The sequence below is a fragment of the Saimiri boliviensis genome, chromosome 6 (assembly GCF_048565385.1).
Source record: "Saimiri boliviensis isolate mSaiBol1 chromosome 6, mSaiBol1.pri, whole genome shotgun sequence".
Taxonomy (NCBI): domain Eukaryota; kingdom Metazoa; phylum Chordata; class Mammalia; order Primates; family Cebidae; genus Saimiri; species Saimiri boliviensis.
Window position 1 is genome coordinate 124,463,752 of NC_133454.1, and position 15,028 is coordinate 124,478,779.

The 15,028-nt window shown below is 55.5% G+C and overlaps 2 protein-coding genes across 5 annotated transcripts; one reads left to right on the plus strand and one right to left on the minus strand.

The window, feature by feature from the left end:
* Positions 1-171: 171 nt before the first annotated feature.
* Positions 172-3,941, plus strand: SAC3D1 (SAC3 domain containing 1). Of its 4 annotated transcripts, none has more exons than XM_010348294.3 (3): positions 172-348; positions 542-1,122; positions 3,340-3,941. In XM_010348294.3, the coding sequence occupies exons 2-3, from the start codon at positions 549-551 to the stop codon at positions 3,852-3,854; spliced, it is 1,089 nt and encodes a 362-aa protein (XP_010346596.1). In that variant the 5' UTR covers positions 172-348; positions 542-548; the 3' UTR covers positions 3,855-3,941. The 4 variants fall into 4 exon arrangements, with proteins under 4 accessions (XP_010346596.1, XP_039327402.1, XP_074257787.1 ...); XM_010348293.3 differs by having other exon boundaries at positions 288-348; positions 470-1,122; XM_039471468.2 differs by having other exon boundaries at positions 259-1,184.
* Positions 3,942-3,944: 3 nt separating this feature from the next.
* On the minus strand, positions 3,945-15,028 carry NAALADL1 (N-acetylated alpha-linked acidic dipeptidase like 1). Its single transcript, XM_074401685.1, has 18 exons — positions 14,799-15,028; positions 14,540-14,712; positions 14,325-14,446; positions 13,825-13,947; positions 11,057-11,340; positions 10,851-10,955; positions 10,104-10,189; positions 9,825-9,944; positions 7,391-7,476; positions 7,243-7,306; positions 7,072-7,139; positions 6,741-6,832; positions 6,569-6,659; positions 5,525-5,606; positions 5,269-5,442; positions 5,106-5,193; positions 4,903-4,995; positions 3,945-4,554 (listed from the first exon to the last, which is right to left on the minus strand). Exons 1-18 carry the CDS (start codon positions 15,026-15,028, stop codon positions 4,368-4,370), a joined length of 2,268 nt encoding a protein of 755 aa, XP_074257786.1. The 3' UTR covers positions 3,945-4,367.

A 15,028-nucleotide genomic window follows, 5' to 3' on the forward strand; every position in this document is an offset into this window, starting at 1 on the left:
ATGGAGCCGTTTTATTGGGTGGAAGGGACGAAGGAGAGGAACCCAAAGCGAGGGTACCCGTCTCGGAGGCCCCAAAGCCAAATACGGATTGCTCAGCCGGCTGGAGCCCGGCAGGGCTGGGGGCGTGGCCTCCGTCCCGCCCCGCCTCGCCTCACCACAAAGCGATTGGTTGCGGCAGGGATTACACCGGTGTATCATGGGAGCGGCCCGAACTACACTCAAAAAAACAAGGGGCGCGCGCAAAGCTGAACTTGGCGCTTGATGGGGACTTTTTGCCGCGCGGGAACTACAGGGGCGTTGCAGGACTACAGCGCAGTGCATCTGGGGAGGCCGATTCGACGGGACCGGGTGAGAGGACGGAGGTGGGCAGGGGCGGACGGCGGTGGCCCGACGGGCGACCAGGAGGCCGGAGATCATGGCGGGCAGGCGGGCCCAGCCAGGTTCAGCCCCGCTCTGTTGCTCCCCATAGCCAGTCGGCCTCGCGTGCCCTCCCGCGGCACCGCCGTCCCCGAGATGCTGAGCCCCCACCGTCTCCTCGCAGCCTCCTCATGCCCGGCTGCGAGCTGCCCGTGGGCACCTGCCCGGACATGTGCCCGGCCGCCGAGCGCGTCCAGCGCGAAAGGGAGCGCCGCCTGCACCGCTTGGAGGTGGCGCCGGGGTGTCGCCAGGACCCGCCGCGCGCTGACCCGCAGCGCGCGGTGAAGGAGTACAGCCGACCAGCCGCCGGCAAGCCCCGGCCCCCACCCAGCCAGTTGCGTCCGCCCTCTGTGCTGCTGGCCACCGTGCGCTACCTGGCCGGTGAAGTGGCGGAGAGCGCAGACGCCGCCCGCGCAGAGGTGGCCAGCTTCGTGGCAGACCGCTTGCGAGCCGTGCGCCTGGATCTGGCTCTGCAGGGCGCGGGCGACGCTGAGGCAGCAGTGGTGCTAGAGGCGGCGCTGGCCACGCTGCTGGCCGTGGTGGCGCGGCTCGGGCCCGACGCGGCGCGGGGACCCGCGGACCCCGTGCTGCTGCAGGCCCAGGTGCAGGAGGGTTTCGGCTCGCTGCGGCGCTGCTACGCTCAGAGCGCCGGACCGCACCCCCGGCAGCCCGCCTTCCAGGGCCTCTTTCTGCTCTATAACCTGGGTGAGTTGGGGTCCCGGCAGCTGGGCAGAGCGTGGGGACAGGAGCCCTCCATGACAGTGGAGGTAGGGAAAGGAAGCGTTACCTTTAACATCTCACCATTAGCTCCTTCCCAGGACAGCACAAGATCCACCCAGTCCCGATGTGGGACCTCAGGCCAATCTCTGAGTCTTAGTTGCCTCAGGAATAAAAGTGAAGGGGGCGAGGATGGAACGGGAGAGTTGGCCTAAATCGTGATCGTGATTTTTTTTTTTTTTTTGAGACGGAGTTTTCGCTGTTGTTACCCAGGCTGGAGTACAATGGCGTGATCTCGGCTCACCGCAACCTCCGCCTCCTGGGTTCAGGCAATTCTCCTGCCTCAGCCTCCCGAGTAGCTGGAATTACAGGCACGCCCCACCATGCCCAGCTAATTTTTTGTATTTTTAGTAGAGACGGGGTTTCACCATGTTGACCAGGATGGTCTCGATCTCTTGACCTCGTGATCCACCCGCCTTGGCCTCCCAAAGTGCGGGGATTACAGGCGTGAGCCACCGCGCCCGGCCGATCATGATTTTTAACCTTTTTTTTTTTTTGAGACGAATTGTCGCTCTGTCATCCAGGCTGGAGTGCAGTGGCATGATCTTGACTCACTGCAACCTCCGCCTCCTGGGTTCAGGCGACTCTCCTGCCTCAGCCTCCCGAGGAGCTGGGACTACAGGTGCGCGCCACCGCGCCTGGCTAATTTTTGTATTTTTCATAGAGACAGGGTTTCACCATGTTGGCCAGGCTGGTCTCAAACTCCTGACCTCAAATGATCCACTCACCTCTGCCTCCCAAAATTCTGGGATTACGAGCATGAACCACCACACCCAGCCTGTTGGTGTTTTTTGAGACAGGGTCTCACTTTGTTGCCCAGGCTGGCTTGATCATAGTTTACTGCAGCCTCAACCTCCTGGGCTTAAGGGATCCTCCTCCCTCATCGCCTTCCGAGCAGCTGGCACCACAGATGTGCACAACCTGGCTAACTTAAAAAAATTTTTTTGTAGAGATGGGGTCTCACTTGTTGCCACTCGAGTTGCCGGGCTCAAGTGATCCTCCTGCCCCACCTTCCCAAGTATCTAGGTGCCTGCCGTCATGACCAGTTAATGGTTTTTCTTTGTTCACACTGTGAAGAAGACATAGTAATTATCCCTGGTCTAGTGGGGGAAGAAACCGAAGCCCAGAGTGGTGAGGTGACTTGCCTCTTGACGCAGCACTGGTTAACAGTAGCAGAGGTAGGACCATGATTTTCTTTTAATTTTTTAAAATTTACTTTTATATAGAGATTGGGGTCTTGCCATGTTAACTAGGATGATCTCAAACTCCTGGGCTAAACTGATCCTACCACCTTGGTCCCCCAAAGTGCTAGGATTACAGGCATGAGCCACTGTGTCCAGCCCTCTAATAAGCTCTGTTCTGGCCGGGCCCTCTCTACTAAAAATGCAGACATTATCTGGGCATGCCTGTAATCCCAGCTACTCGGGAGGCTGATGCAGGAGAATCACTTGAACCTGGGAGGTGGTGCAGGTTGCAGTGACTCACTATACTTCAGCCCGGGTGACAGAGCAAGTGGTCTCAAAAAAAAAAAAAAAAAAAAGACTTTTATACAGTTATAACAAAATGCTGTTGACTTCACAATCTACTAGTTGTTCAGAAGACCCAGTTTACAAAAGTGACCCAAGGTTCCAGTGCCTGAGACTCTTCTGGAAGGGAAGTAGGAGCATAGTCTCCTGAAGAAGTGGCCTTCCCAGGTGGTCAGGGGAAGATGAGGCAGAATTGGCTTCCAAAACTATGGGTGCAGGGAAGCCAGGGTAGTGGGAAGTCCCAAGTCAGAAAACTTGGATTGGGGTCACCACTCTCAGACAAGTCACTAAATTATCTGGGCTAGCTTCCCAAAGCCGTATACCCTGCCTACTTCAGTATTGTAAGTAAGGATCTGGACTGCAGGGGGTCCAGAGCCTGAGGCAACTCGTTCAAATATGGGTCAGGGAGGGAGCCAACGGCTGGACCTTAGAGGGAAGAGGGAAGGTGGGCTAGGCCTGCAGAAGGGGCGTGGTTGAGGAGGTAGGTAGGAGGGAGGTCCGGAGCTGAGCTTGGGACAGAGGAGGTGGGCGTGGCAAGGAAGAATGAGGAGTTGGGAGGGGAGATGGTACTGATCCTGTAAGGACCTGGCATCCTCATTCTGGCTTCCCACCCTCACAGGCTCAGTGGAGGCCCTGCGCGAGGTTCTACAGCTACCTGCTGCCCTGCGTACCTGCCCGCCCCTCCGCAAGGCCTTGGCGGTAGATGCTGCTTTCCGAGAGGGCAATGCTGCCCGCCTGTTCCGCCTACTCCAGACCCTGCCCTACCTGCCAAGTTGTGCTGTGCAGTGCCATGTGGGCCATGCACGCCGGGAAGCCCTGGCCCGCCTCGCTCGTGCCTTTAGCACCCCCAAGGGCCAGACCTTGCCTCTGGGCTTTATGGTCAACCTGCTGGCCCTGGATGGACTCAAGGAAGCACAGGACCTGTGCCAGGCCCACGGGCTGCCCTTGGACGGAGAGGAGAGAGTTGTGTTCCTGAGGGGTCGCTACGTGGAGGAAGGGCTACCACCTGCCGGTACATGCAAGGTGTTAGTGGAGAGCAAACTTCGAGGACGCACCCTGGAGGAGGTGGTCATGGCAGAGGAGGAAGATGAGGGCATGGACAGACCTGGATCCCTACCTGAGGAGGGAACATGAGCCTCCCAGAGCCCCGGACTGGGTCAGAGCACTTAGGTTTCTTTTTCTATGGTTCCCAGCTAATAAAAGGAACTTGTTTTGTTGGTACCAGTCACTAAACTTGATTTATTTGGGGAGCTGTTGTAGGGAGTTAGGACACACAGCATGCAGGGAGAGGAACGCAGACTAGGCAAGACCCAACGCACCCTGTGCCTCAGTTTCTCCACTGGTCCTTGACTTTGGTGATCTGAGTTGGCATGCATCCCATCTTCACCCACCCGCCAGCAAGAGCAGTTGGTTTTGCCATTCCCACCATCCCTGTCCCCTCTGCCAACCCTCTGCCACCTGTGCCAGGGTGAGGGTGAGTTGCATCAGGGCTTGCCACACCCCTCAGGGACCCCAAGCTGTTGCCTGAGAAGCTTGAGAGGGTCCTGTGGTTGTGCCCTCCCCTGGCACCAAGGAAGACAAGGACATCCAGGAAAGCAGGCAGGAAAGGGTGGGGGTAAAGGGAAGGCCGAAGAAAGAGGGCTGGGGTCAGAGGTCAGCCACAGGCCTCAGGGTGGCTGCTGCACCCTCCAGGGCCATCACCACAATGCTGAGCTGTCTCTGCACCTCAGCCCAAGCTTCAGATCCAGGGGCTGTGTCCCTGGCCCTGGAGCAGGCATTGGACAGGCCCGGGAATGTGGCTACGGAGCCTGTGCGAGGCGCCCAGAGCACATGACTGGTGGGAGAAATGAGACAGGATCAGGGTCAAAAAAGAGCAGCCTGGCTCTGGAACTGGCTCAGCTCCTGAATGCAGCTAGGCAGAAAAGCATCTCCCTCCATTTGTCTCTGAAAGCCGGGGGGCTCTTACAGCAGTGGTAGTGGAGAAGGAAATGTGGGTTCTAGTCCCAGCTCCCAGAGGGACCCTCAAGCAACTTTCCTCCCCTCCCTGAGCCTCACATTCCTAACTTCCTCAGGGGCTGGGTTGTGTGTAAAGGGCAAAGAAGCTACCCAACTCCTCTCTCAGGCTGGGGGCCTTGCCCAGCCCCACCTGGAGGCACCTCCCAGGACTTGGGAACAGACTCACCTGTAGTAGCGTTCCTCTGGGAAGGCTCGAGGGTTCAGGAAGGTCCGTTCCAAGAGCATCAGCTGGTCATTGAGCATCCGGACCTGCAGGGGACTGGTGGAGGCAGGACCTGCCGGTCACCCTGGAGCCAGCAGCCCAGCTACCAGTCTGGTATCCTTCCCTGGACGCTGCCCTCCCAGACCCTGCCTGCTGCCCTTGCTCACTCAGGGCTGCCCTTCTGCAGTGTTGATATGCGTTCGCCCAAGGCTGCAGCTTCTGCATCAAACTTCTCCACTGCAGTCACCAGAGGCCCTGTGAGGAGCAAGCAGTGGCTTAGTCCTGGGGGTGCAGGGCTCCCCGTGCCTCAGCATCAGGGGCTGTGCATACCCAGGCTGATGCTGTGCTGCTCCAGCAGGGCCCCGAGGTCTTGCTGGGCTGCCTGCAGGAAATTGTGGAGTGTCTCACTGTAGTCACTGATGTTGAGGGGCAGGAAGAAGCTGTCACTGAGCCGGAGAATCACACTCCCTGCTGTCTGGGCCACAGCCTGATGGCTGCTGAAGCCTGCAGCAAGGGTCACAGGGCCAGAGCTCGGTCCTCAGCCTCTCTTGTCCCGGTCTCAGGATGCCCCTAGACCCCTCCTCACCTGGGTCCAAAAACTTGTCCACATAGTCAAAGGTGTCAAAGGCTGTGTGATAGGTGGGGTAGATCCTGGCTGAAGTCTTGCTCTGGGGGAACAAGGCCCAGAGGTGAGAGGCTTGGGATGGGAAGTGGGAGAAGGTATACCTCCAGGGAGCTACAAAATATGGGCATTATCTCCATTGGATCCTGGTCATGTATGTGAGGTGGGTTCTAGAATTTCCATAGAAAAGAACACCGAAGCTCAGAGAGGTTAACCTGCCTGACATCACACAGCTAATCAGTGGCAGAGTTGGGTCTGGTGCCGGTTTCCAGTTTCACAGGAAGGAGAAGAACCTGGGGCTTTGGAGTCAGATAAAGAGATTGAAATCCCATCTCTACTACTGAGAATCGCTGTGGCTGTGAAGTGGAGAATGCACTTTTTGGAGCATGAAATGGAGATTCCAGCTGGTCACTCTGCATCCCTTGTCTTGTTTTACCTTCACCCCAATGCTCACACCAATGGTATGGGTCATCCCTGCTTCATACTCTGAGTTAATCAATGCTGAGATTAACTTTTTCCCCTTACATTTTAAGATCGCTAGAACAGGATACTTCTTACAGGCAATGTGATCCTACAACTGGTTGGAAGTGGTGGTTTTGTTTTTTTTTTTTCCTGAATATTGCATAGCATAATGGCACATCTTATAATCAGTAGTATCTTACATTTGATAAAATAACATAGATGAGCATAAAGAGATGCTTGAAAAGGTTACAAAACTTGGCAGAGGCCGGGTGGTGAGTCTCAGGCCTGTAATCCCAGCACTTCCGGAGGCTGAGGTGGGAGGATGGCTTGAGCCCAGGAGTTCAAAACCAGCCTGGCAACAAAGCAAGACTCCATCTATATATACTATGTGTGTGCGTACGTGTGTGTGTATATGTGTTTAAGAAACTTGGCAGAAGTAGCAACGAGTAAGGGAGAAGGGTTCAGTCTATACCAGAACAGCTCCAGGAAGAGGAGGTGGTGCGTGCAGCAAGGTACTGGGGCAGGGGTAGAGGGGTTTCTGCTCACCCGGTCATAGGTGTAGGCGAGGTCCATGGAGGAGATGCCCAGGAAGTGAATGAAAGGGGCATAGTCGCTGCCAGCACCCAGAGAACCCAGGCTGCGGGAAGGAAGGGGGCCGGGATAAAGAGCACTGGGCTGGACCGCCGAGACCCGGGCCCTCTTCCGAACCTGGGCTTACCTGGGGACCAGGCCGTACACCGGGCTGCTGCGGTTGAAGTACCGGATCCAGTTGTCGTAGATGCTCAGGTCGCCAGGGCCTGGTGAGCGGATCTGGCAGGAGGGAGAGTTTAGTCTCGGTGCAGGGCCCTTCCTAGCCCCAACAACAAGGGTGTCCTCCGCCGGTGTCCAGCCCACCCACGGTCCAGTCCTGCCGAGGCTTGCCCCGGCCTCAGTTCAGCCCCAGCAGATCTAGGGAGTACCACTCCCGGCCCCGCCCACCCACGCGGCCCCGCCCACCCACGCGGCCCCGCCCCCGCTAGTTCAGCCCCGCTGGGCCCGCCCACTTCCACCTCTTTGGTTGCAGAGAAGACGACACTCTGAACAGGGGGCGTCCCCTGCACCCTGAGGGTAGCGTTGGCTGTGGGAGGAGGGGAGAAAGACTGTTTGGGCCCCAGCCCCTTCATTTACCCACCCCGTCGTCGGGCCGTCCCCTCCTCTTTCCCGCCCCGCCACCCCCATACCAAACACCGAGATGTCCACGTTGATGTAGGCCACCGTGCGCTCCTGCAGCTTGTTGAAGAACTCCTGCGGGTGCGAGGGGCGACGTCAGCACCGCGCCGTGCTGCCCTGGGAACCCCTTTAAATTCCCTGCAGGGTAGGGCCACTCACTTCTGTGAATTCCGTGGAGCCAATGAGCCCAAACTCCTCAGCCCCCCAGCTCGCAAACACGATTGATCTGCGGGGACGCCAGGTGCCTGGGAGCGGGGGATAGAGGGTTGGAAAACGGAATCCTGATCCTGGGGTGCCTTAGGAGAAAGCGCTGCGGACGTGGGGAGGACGGGAGAGCTGGAAAAGGCCGGGCAGCTCGTGACGGGAGGTCGTGGCACCCTGCAGCCAGGCCTTCCAGGAGGCTCCCGCACCAAACACTGACCCCAACTCCAAGCTCCCCAAAGGGTCAGGTGGTCCCTTTGCCAGAATGTCCACCGCCCCTCTCTCTGTGGGCATGTTCCGGGAAGACTTCCGACCCTCCACCCTCAACCCCCGCCTCCAAGCCAATCTCCACAGCCTCCTTCACTTGGTGATAATACATGAACGTGGCCGGGCGCGGTGGCTCAAGCCTGTAATCCCAGCACTTTGGGAGGCCGAGGCGGGTGGATCACGAGGTCGAAAGATCGAGACCATCCTGGTCAACATGGTGAAACCCCGTCTCCACTAAAAATACAAAAAAACTAGCTGGGCGTGGTGGCGCGTGCCTGTAATCCCAGCTACTTAGGAGGCTGAGGCAGGAGAATTGCCTGAGCCCAGGAGGCGGAGGTTGCGGTGAGCCGAGATCTCGCCATTGCACTCCAGCCTGGGTAACAAGAGCGAAACTCCATCTCAAAAAAAAAAAAAAAAAAAAAAAAAAAAAATACATGAACGTTTCCTCACAGGGCCTTATCCACGTTGAACCAATCCTTACAACAATGCCTTGAGGGAGAAAATATTATTATTTCCATTTCACAGTTGAAGAAACTGAGACAGAGAAGCTAAATGACTTTCCCAGGGTCACACAGGTAGTAGGCAGAAGAGCCCGTTTCAAATCCAGATATTTGGCTCCACACTGTGCTACAGTGGGCATAGGGACTAGAGGTAGAAGCCAGGCTGCAGGGTGCTCCGCTCCCAGGTTCAGGCAACAGAATCGCTTGAGCCTAGGAGGCAAAGGTTGCAGGGAGTCGAGATCGTGCCACTGCATCCAGCCTAGATGAAAGAGTCTCACTCTGTGGCCCAGGCTGGAGTGCAGTGGTGTGATCTCGGCTCACTGCAACCTCAACTTCTTGGGGTCCGGTGATCCTCTCACCTCAACCTTCCAAGTAGCTGAGACCACAGGCACACACCACCATGCCTGGCTTATTATGTATTTTTGGTAGAGATGGGGTTTCTCCATTTTGCCCAGCCAGTCCTGAACTCCTGAGCTAAAGCCATACACCCACCTCAGCCTCCCAAAGTGCTGGGATTATAGGCATGAGCCACTGCAACCAGCAAATGAAGAATTTTTCAGTGTGATGTGATTACATGCTTCCAATAACAAATGTTTACACTTTTTTCTGCCAAAAATATATAATCTAAATCAAATGAGACAAACCCAAATTGAGGGGTATTTGACATAATAATAGCAGGATAATAATAAAAGGATCAGGAAAGAGTAATGAACAGCTAAACAATTATTATAGATGAAAGGAAACTAGTGACCAGATCACTAGTGTGATCCTGGGTTGGAGCGTGATCACGGCTCACTGCAGCCTCGACCTCCCAGGCTCAAGTGTTCCCTCCTACACAGCCTCTGAAGTAGCTGGGACTACAGGCACATGTCACCATGCCCGGTTATTTTTTTATGTTTATTTTTTATAGAGACAAGGTCTCACTATGTTGCCCAGGTTGGTTTTGAACTCCTGGGCTCAAGCAGTCTGCCCACGTCAGCCTCCCAAAGTGCTGGGATAACAGGCATGAACCACTGTGGCCAGGCTTCAAGTCTCTTTTCTGAACTGTGACTTCAATATCATGCAAGGAGGGGGATGGAGCTTGACAGGAGTGGAGTGTTCCTGTGCAATTACAGCTGAGTGGGGATCGGTTCAGATGCCACGCTTAGAACTCCGGGATGTTATATGTAAGGGAAGATGAAGAAGTTCTGGAGCTGAGGGCAGTGATGGCTGCACAACTTCAGAAATGTACTTAATGCCACTAAGTCAAATACTTTCAAATGTAAAACTGGTGAATTGTGTTATGTATATTTTACCACGAGTTTTTGAAACTAAAGAAAGAGGGCCTGACGTGGGAACTCATGCCTGTGGATCATTGAGTCCTGGAGTTCAAGACCAGCCTAGGCAACATAGTGAGACCCTCATCTCTATAAAAATAAATAAATAACTAAAACTAAAACAGAAACAAGAAATCAACATGGGAAGACCCGAATTCCCGTCTTCCTTAAGGCTGGTGTCATGCATTTCTGCCCCCAGGGCCCTCAGGCGTGGCAGAGAGAACACTGCAGGGTGAGGGAGAGGAGGTGGAACAGGAAGGTGACCTCTAGGGACAAGAGTCCCTGGGCCAGGGGAGGGGGCCGCCTCACCCTTCTTCAGCAGGGTCCCCAGGACTCGGGAGAGCTCCAGGAGGACGGCGGTGCCGCTGCTGGGGTCCACAGCCCCGTGCACCCAGCTGTCCCGATGGTTCCCATACAGCACGTATCGATCTGGCCAGAGGAAGAAAGGCAGAGAACCAGAGAAGAGGGAGAGGTGGGCAGGGCAGCTGGGGTGGGGGTGATGAGGGCAGGGCTGGATGAGGATGCAGTGGCAGTGGCACCCAGAGCAGAGCAGGAGCCTGGGGCGTGGTGAGTGACAGGAGGGCTCACCAGGCTCCACAGCCCCGCGGATGATACCCAGGACGTTGGAGGAGTTCCGCAGCTCCAGACGGTTGTGGACACTCACATTCACCTGACTGGGGAGGGTGAAGGGTGTGAGAAGACTCTTGGCCTTGCCCACTGCCTACCACCCAGTGCACGAGACGACAAGGCCCAGAGCTAGAAAGCAACTTCAAGGTCATTGGGCCAGAGGTACCAAGAGAGGCAGCAGGGCTGAAGCCCGCTCTCCTGCTCACTCACTGGATAGGCGCTTATTGGGTACTGAGCCCCTGACTAGGCTCTGGGCGATGACTGTCACAGATGTGCACCTGGTGCTTGTGGGGCCTCCCTCTCCCGGGCAAGACACACCACAAGGACAGGAAGAGCTGAGTGAAGGGGCCTGGGAAGAGAGGGCACCTCGAGGCCAGGGGGTGCTGCAGGGAGGGAGGGTGGTACAGGTCAGGAGTGGCAGAGGCCCTGATTTGGGAAGGAGCTTGGCATCTTCAAGAGAGGAGTCATGGGGTGCAGATGTCAAGATGAGGTGGGAGGGGCAGGGGAATCCCCGCAGGACACATCTGCAGCTGTTTCACAAACTTCCCCAAAGACAAGACAGATATTTTAGGGTCATGGGAGGGTCTGGGAGAGAGAAGAAAGGGGAAGGTCCAGCTTTGAAGTGGAAAGAGGGAATGCAATCATGAGGGAAAGGGAGAGGTGAGTTGGGGGAGAGGGCGGCTGAGGGAGAAGGGGTCTGCGCCTCACCTGTCTGCTGGGAAGTCTCCGTCAGGCCGGAAGCCCGGACCCAACCTGTAGCTGCAGCCCAGTGCTCCCTGCCAGGTAGCTGGAGCCAAAGTTCCGTTGAGGTTGCTGGGAAGGAGGAAGAGGCCCTTCAGGGTAAATGTGGGTGTGGGGCTTGAAGTTTGGAGGCCACTTCGTGCTGGGCAGGACACCCCAGGGTACAGACTCACCAGAGCAGGTCTCTTGCATCCTGGAAGCCAATGGGCTGTGTAGGAATTGGGGGAAATCCGGAGACATTGGCAAGGCCCAGGCGGAAGGAAGAGGGAATGGCTGGAAGGTAGGGAGTCAGAGGGTCCCCAAAATACTCGTAGTAGGAGCCTCGCTCCACTCCTGAGGGGGGCAGGTACCAGGAGTTGGGAAAGGTTTCGCTGGGTGAGCTCAGCCCGTCGTTGATGTCGGCAGGGTCTGTGTACACCAGCACCCCGGCCACCCCGTGCTTGGCAGCATTCACAGCCTGCAGCGGGCAGAGGAGGTTGTGTGTAAGGGAGTGACAGGGATCGTGTGTGTCCAAAAATGACTGTTTGCACAAGTCATTTATGGCAGTGCTGCTTGCAACAGCAAAGGCCGGTTCAGCACAGCCAAGCCAGTGCCTATCAGTGGAGTCTGGTTGAATATCAGGGACATCCTACAGTGGAATACCATGAAGCTGTGTAAAATAACACGGTTGTGGGCTGGGTGCGGTGGCTCACACCTGTAATCCCAGCACTTTGGGAGGCTGAGGCAGAGGGATAGGTCAGAAGTTTCAGACCACACTGGGCAACATGGTGAAATCCCATCTCTACTAAAATTACACAAATTAGGTGGGTGCGGTGGCAGGTGCCTGTAAGCCCAGCTACTCAGGAGGCTGAGGCAGGAGAATCACTTGAGCTGGGGAGGCAGAGGTTGCAGTGAGCCGAGATCGGGCCACTGCACTCCAGCCTGAGCAACAGAGCCAGACTCTCAAAAAAAATAAAATAACACGGTTGTGTACTCGTGTCCACAACAGCACTATTCTCAATGGCCAAAAGGAGGAAACAGCCCAAGTGTCCATCAACAGATGAATGGCTAAACCAAATGTGGGCTGTAACATACAATAGAGGCGGGGCACGGTGGCTCCTGCCTGTAATCCCAGCACTTTGGGAGGCCAAGGCAGGCAGATCACCTGAGGTCAAGACCAGCCTGGCCAACATGGTGAAACCTTGTCTCTGCTAAAAGTACAAAAATTAGCCAGGTGTGGTGGCACACACCTGTAGTCCCAGCTACTTGGGGGCGCTGAGGCATGAGAGTCGCCTGAACCCGGGAAGTGGAGATTGCAGTGAGCTGAGATCGTGCCATTACACTCCAGGCTGGGCAACAAAGCAAGACTGTCTCAAAAGAAAAAAAAAAAAAAAAAAAAAAAAAGGAATATTATTCAGCCTAAAAAGAAATAAAGTTCTGATACATCAATGAGCCTTGAAGATGTTATATTAAGTGAAATAAGCCAGACACAAAAAGACAAATATCTTATACTTTCACTTACGTGAGGTACCTAGAATAGGCAAATTCATAGAGACAGAAAGTAGAATTGAGGTTAAAGAAAACAGAATAGGGGCTGGGGCAGGGACATGGGGAGTTATTGTTAAATAAAGTTTCTGTTTGAAATGATAAAAAGGTCTGGAAATGGATAGTGGTGATGGTTAACTAATAGTCTGTGTATTTCTATACTACCTGTTCCCCTTTCTTTTTCTTTTCCTTTTTTCCCTTTCTTTTCTTCCTTTCTTTCTCCCCACCTCCCTTCTTTCTTTCTCTTTTCCCAGCTCTTATTATGGACACTTTTTTAAAAATTGTGGTAAAACACACATAACATGAACTTAGCATGTGGAGTGGGCAGGTCAGTGGCACTGAGTACATTCGTATTGCGCGCCATCGCCACCACTCACTGCTAGAACTCTTTATGTCGACAAATCCGAAACTCTGTCCGCATTAAATATTAACTTTCCCTTCCCCTCTCTCATTCTATACTGTTTATATTAACATTTTTTCTAAGTTTTTTAAACCAGGGACATGTAATACCTAGTCAGATTTTCTTTTTTTTTTTTTTTTTTTTTTTTTTGGCCAGGCAGGATGGCTCATGCCTGTAATCCCAGTACTTTGGGAGGCTAAGGCTGGCAGATCACCTGAGGTCGGGAGTTCAAGACCAGCCTGACCAACATGGAGAAACTCCGTCTCTATTAAAAATACAAAATTAGCTGTGTGTGGTGGTGCATGCCTATAATCCCAGCTACTCAAGAAGCTGAGGCAGGAGAATTGCTTGAACTTGGGGGGGACATTCAAATTTTTTGAGACCGAGTTTCACTCTTTATTGCCCAGGCTGGAGTACAGTTGCGTGATCTCGCCTCATTACCGTCTCCACCTCCCGGGTTCAAGCAGTTCATCTGCCTGAGCCTCCCGAGTAGCTGGGATTACAGGAGGCATGTGCCACCACACCCAGCTAATTTTGTATTTTTAGTAGAGGTGGGGATTCACCATGTTGGCCAAGCTGGTCTCAAACTCCTGACCTCAGGTGATCCGCCCACCTTGGCTTCCCAAAATGCTGGGATTAGAGGCATTAGCCACTGCACCCAGCCCCTAGTCCAAATTTTTGATGGAAAAGAAATGGCAGGAAGAGGGCCAACAGGAAGGATTTCGGTTGAATATTCAGAACTACTTCACAGGAGGACTTAGACTCTGGAATACCAAACCTGAAAACTGTACTCAACCCCTTGTGTCCTAAGGCTCAGAGAGGGTCAGGGAAGCATCCAAGGCCACATCGCCCATGGGTGGGACAACCTGAAAATAGCTCGCCTTTCATTCCCCAGCCCGGGGCTTGGTTCCCCGCTCAGCACTGCCCCTTCTCCTTCCCCTTCCCCACACTTTTCTTCAGTCCACTCTCTGGCCCCTTCCTGGCCCAGGCCTCCTGTGCTGGGGGACTGCCACTCACCTTGGCCACACGCCCTACACCCCCATAGCGAGTCAGGGCGATGGTGCCTTCGAGTTTGATGCCCTGAGTCTGTAGCTCCTTAAAGTCTTCTTCCGAGCCCCGGTTGGCATAGACGAGGAGGCCCTAGTCCCAGGAGGGGGTGAGCCTTAGAGCTGGGCCCAGCAAAGGGTGGGGGGGGGAGGGGAGCTGGAAAGCTAGGTGACAGGAGGAATTTGGATTCTGTTCCCCCACCTCGCCCAGAGCTTATAAACTCCCCAAGGACAGTCACCCCTGGTTTCCTCCATGTCTGGGTGTCCTGTTAACAGGCCTGGCCTTGAGCAGAGCCACTAGCGTTTGTTGAAGGACTGATGGAGGAAAGGAGCAGTGATGAAATGTGCAGGTGAGTAAATTCGGGAGGGGGCACTTTGCCCCAATGAGGCCTGTTCCCTGGGTCAGGGTGGGAGAAGCCTGGGTGGAACCAAGGGAGCTAGGCCGGGGCAGTAGGGGGGTTCTGGGCCCACCTGTGGGGCTCCAGGGGGAGCATAGGCAGCGTAGGGTTGTACCACATCTGGCCCCCCTTGCTCCCCGGTCAGGTTCTCCTCGGTCTGGCGGCAGGAGTAGATGATGTCCCCAGTGGGGCCCACTGTTGGGGGGTGGGTGGCAGTGTCATGGCTGGCCCAGCAGCTCCCCGACTGGGAACCCTCTGGGACATTCCCAAGGCTGGGCAGGATCTCACCAACGTGTACAAGGTTAGGCTGCTCCTGGCTGGGGAAGGACAGCAGCACCTCGTACTTGGGGGCCTCGGCCGAGTCCAGGCCCGACTCTGGGTCCCTCCAGCGCTGCAGTAGCAGCTGCACCAGGTCTTCATCCCGAGGGCTGGTGGCAAGGTGCGGCTCCCTGGAGAGTTCTCTGCAGGGTAGACAGAGGGAGGGCCAAGGCCAGCATTAGGGAAGGGGCCTCTGGCAAACGGAGAAGCAGACACCCCCACCTCTCACCTGAGGTCCTCCCGGATCCTGCTGGCATTCAGCTGCCCCATGACGGTCTCCAGGATCTGCAGGTCCAGGTCCTGGGGGGCTGAGACGCTGGGGGCTGGGGACCCTGTAACTAGGGGCCCTGGGGCTGGTGAGCTGGCTTCCTTGGGGATGGCAAAGTGGCCCAGGATGATCCCCAGCCCCAAGAAGGCAGCAGCCCCCAGCCCCAGCCCCAGCACCTTTGTCCACTGCAT

Coding starts and splice junctions, on each gene's coding strand:
- SAC3D1 (XM_010348294.3), top strand. CDS start 549: ATGCCCGGCTGCGAGCTGCCCGTGGGCACCTGCCCGGACATGTGCCCG. Junction 1,123..3,339: donor CTTTCTGCTCTATAACCTGG/GTGAGTTGGGGT, acceptor CCACCCTCACAG/GCTCAGTGGAGGCCCTGCGC.
- NAALADL1 (XM_074401685.1), bottom strand. CDS start 15,028: ATGCAGTGGACAAAGGTGCTGGGGCTGGGGCTGGGGGCTGCTGCCTTC. Junction 10,956..11,056: donor GATGCAAGAGACCTGCTCTG/GTGAGTCTGTAC, acceptor CCTCCTTCCCAG/CAACCTCAACGGAACTTTGG. Junction 9,945..10,103: donor CCGCGGGGCTGTGGAGCCTG/GTGAGCCCTCCT, acceptor TCCTCTGGCCAG/ATCGATACGTGCTGTATGGG.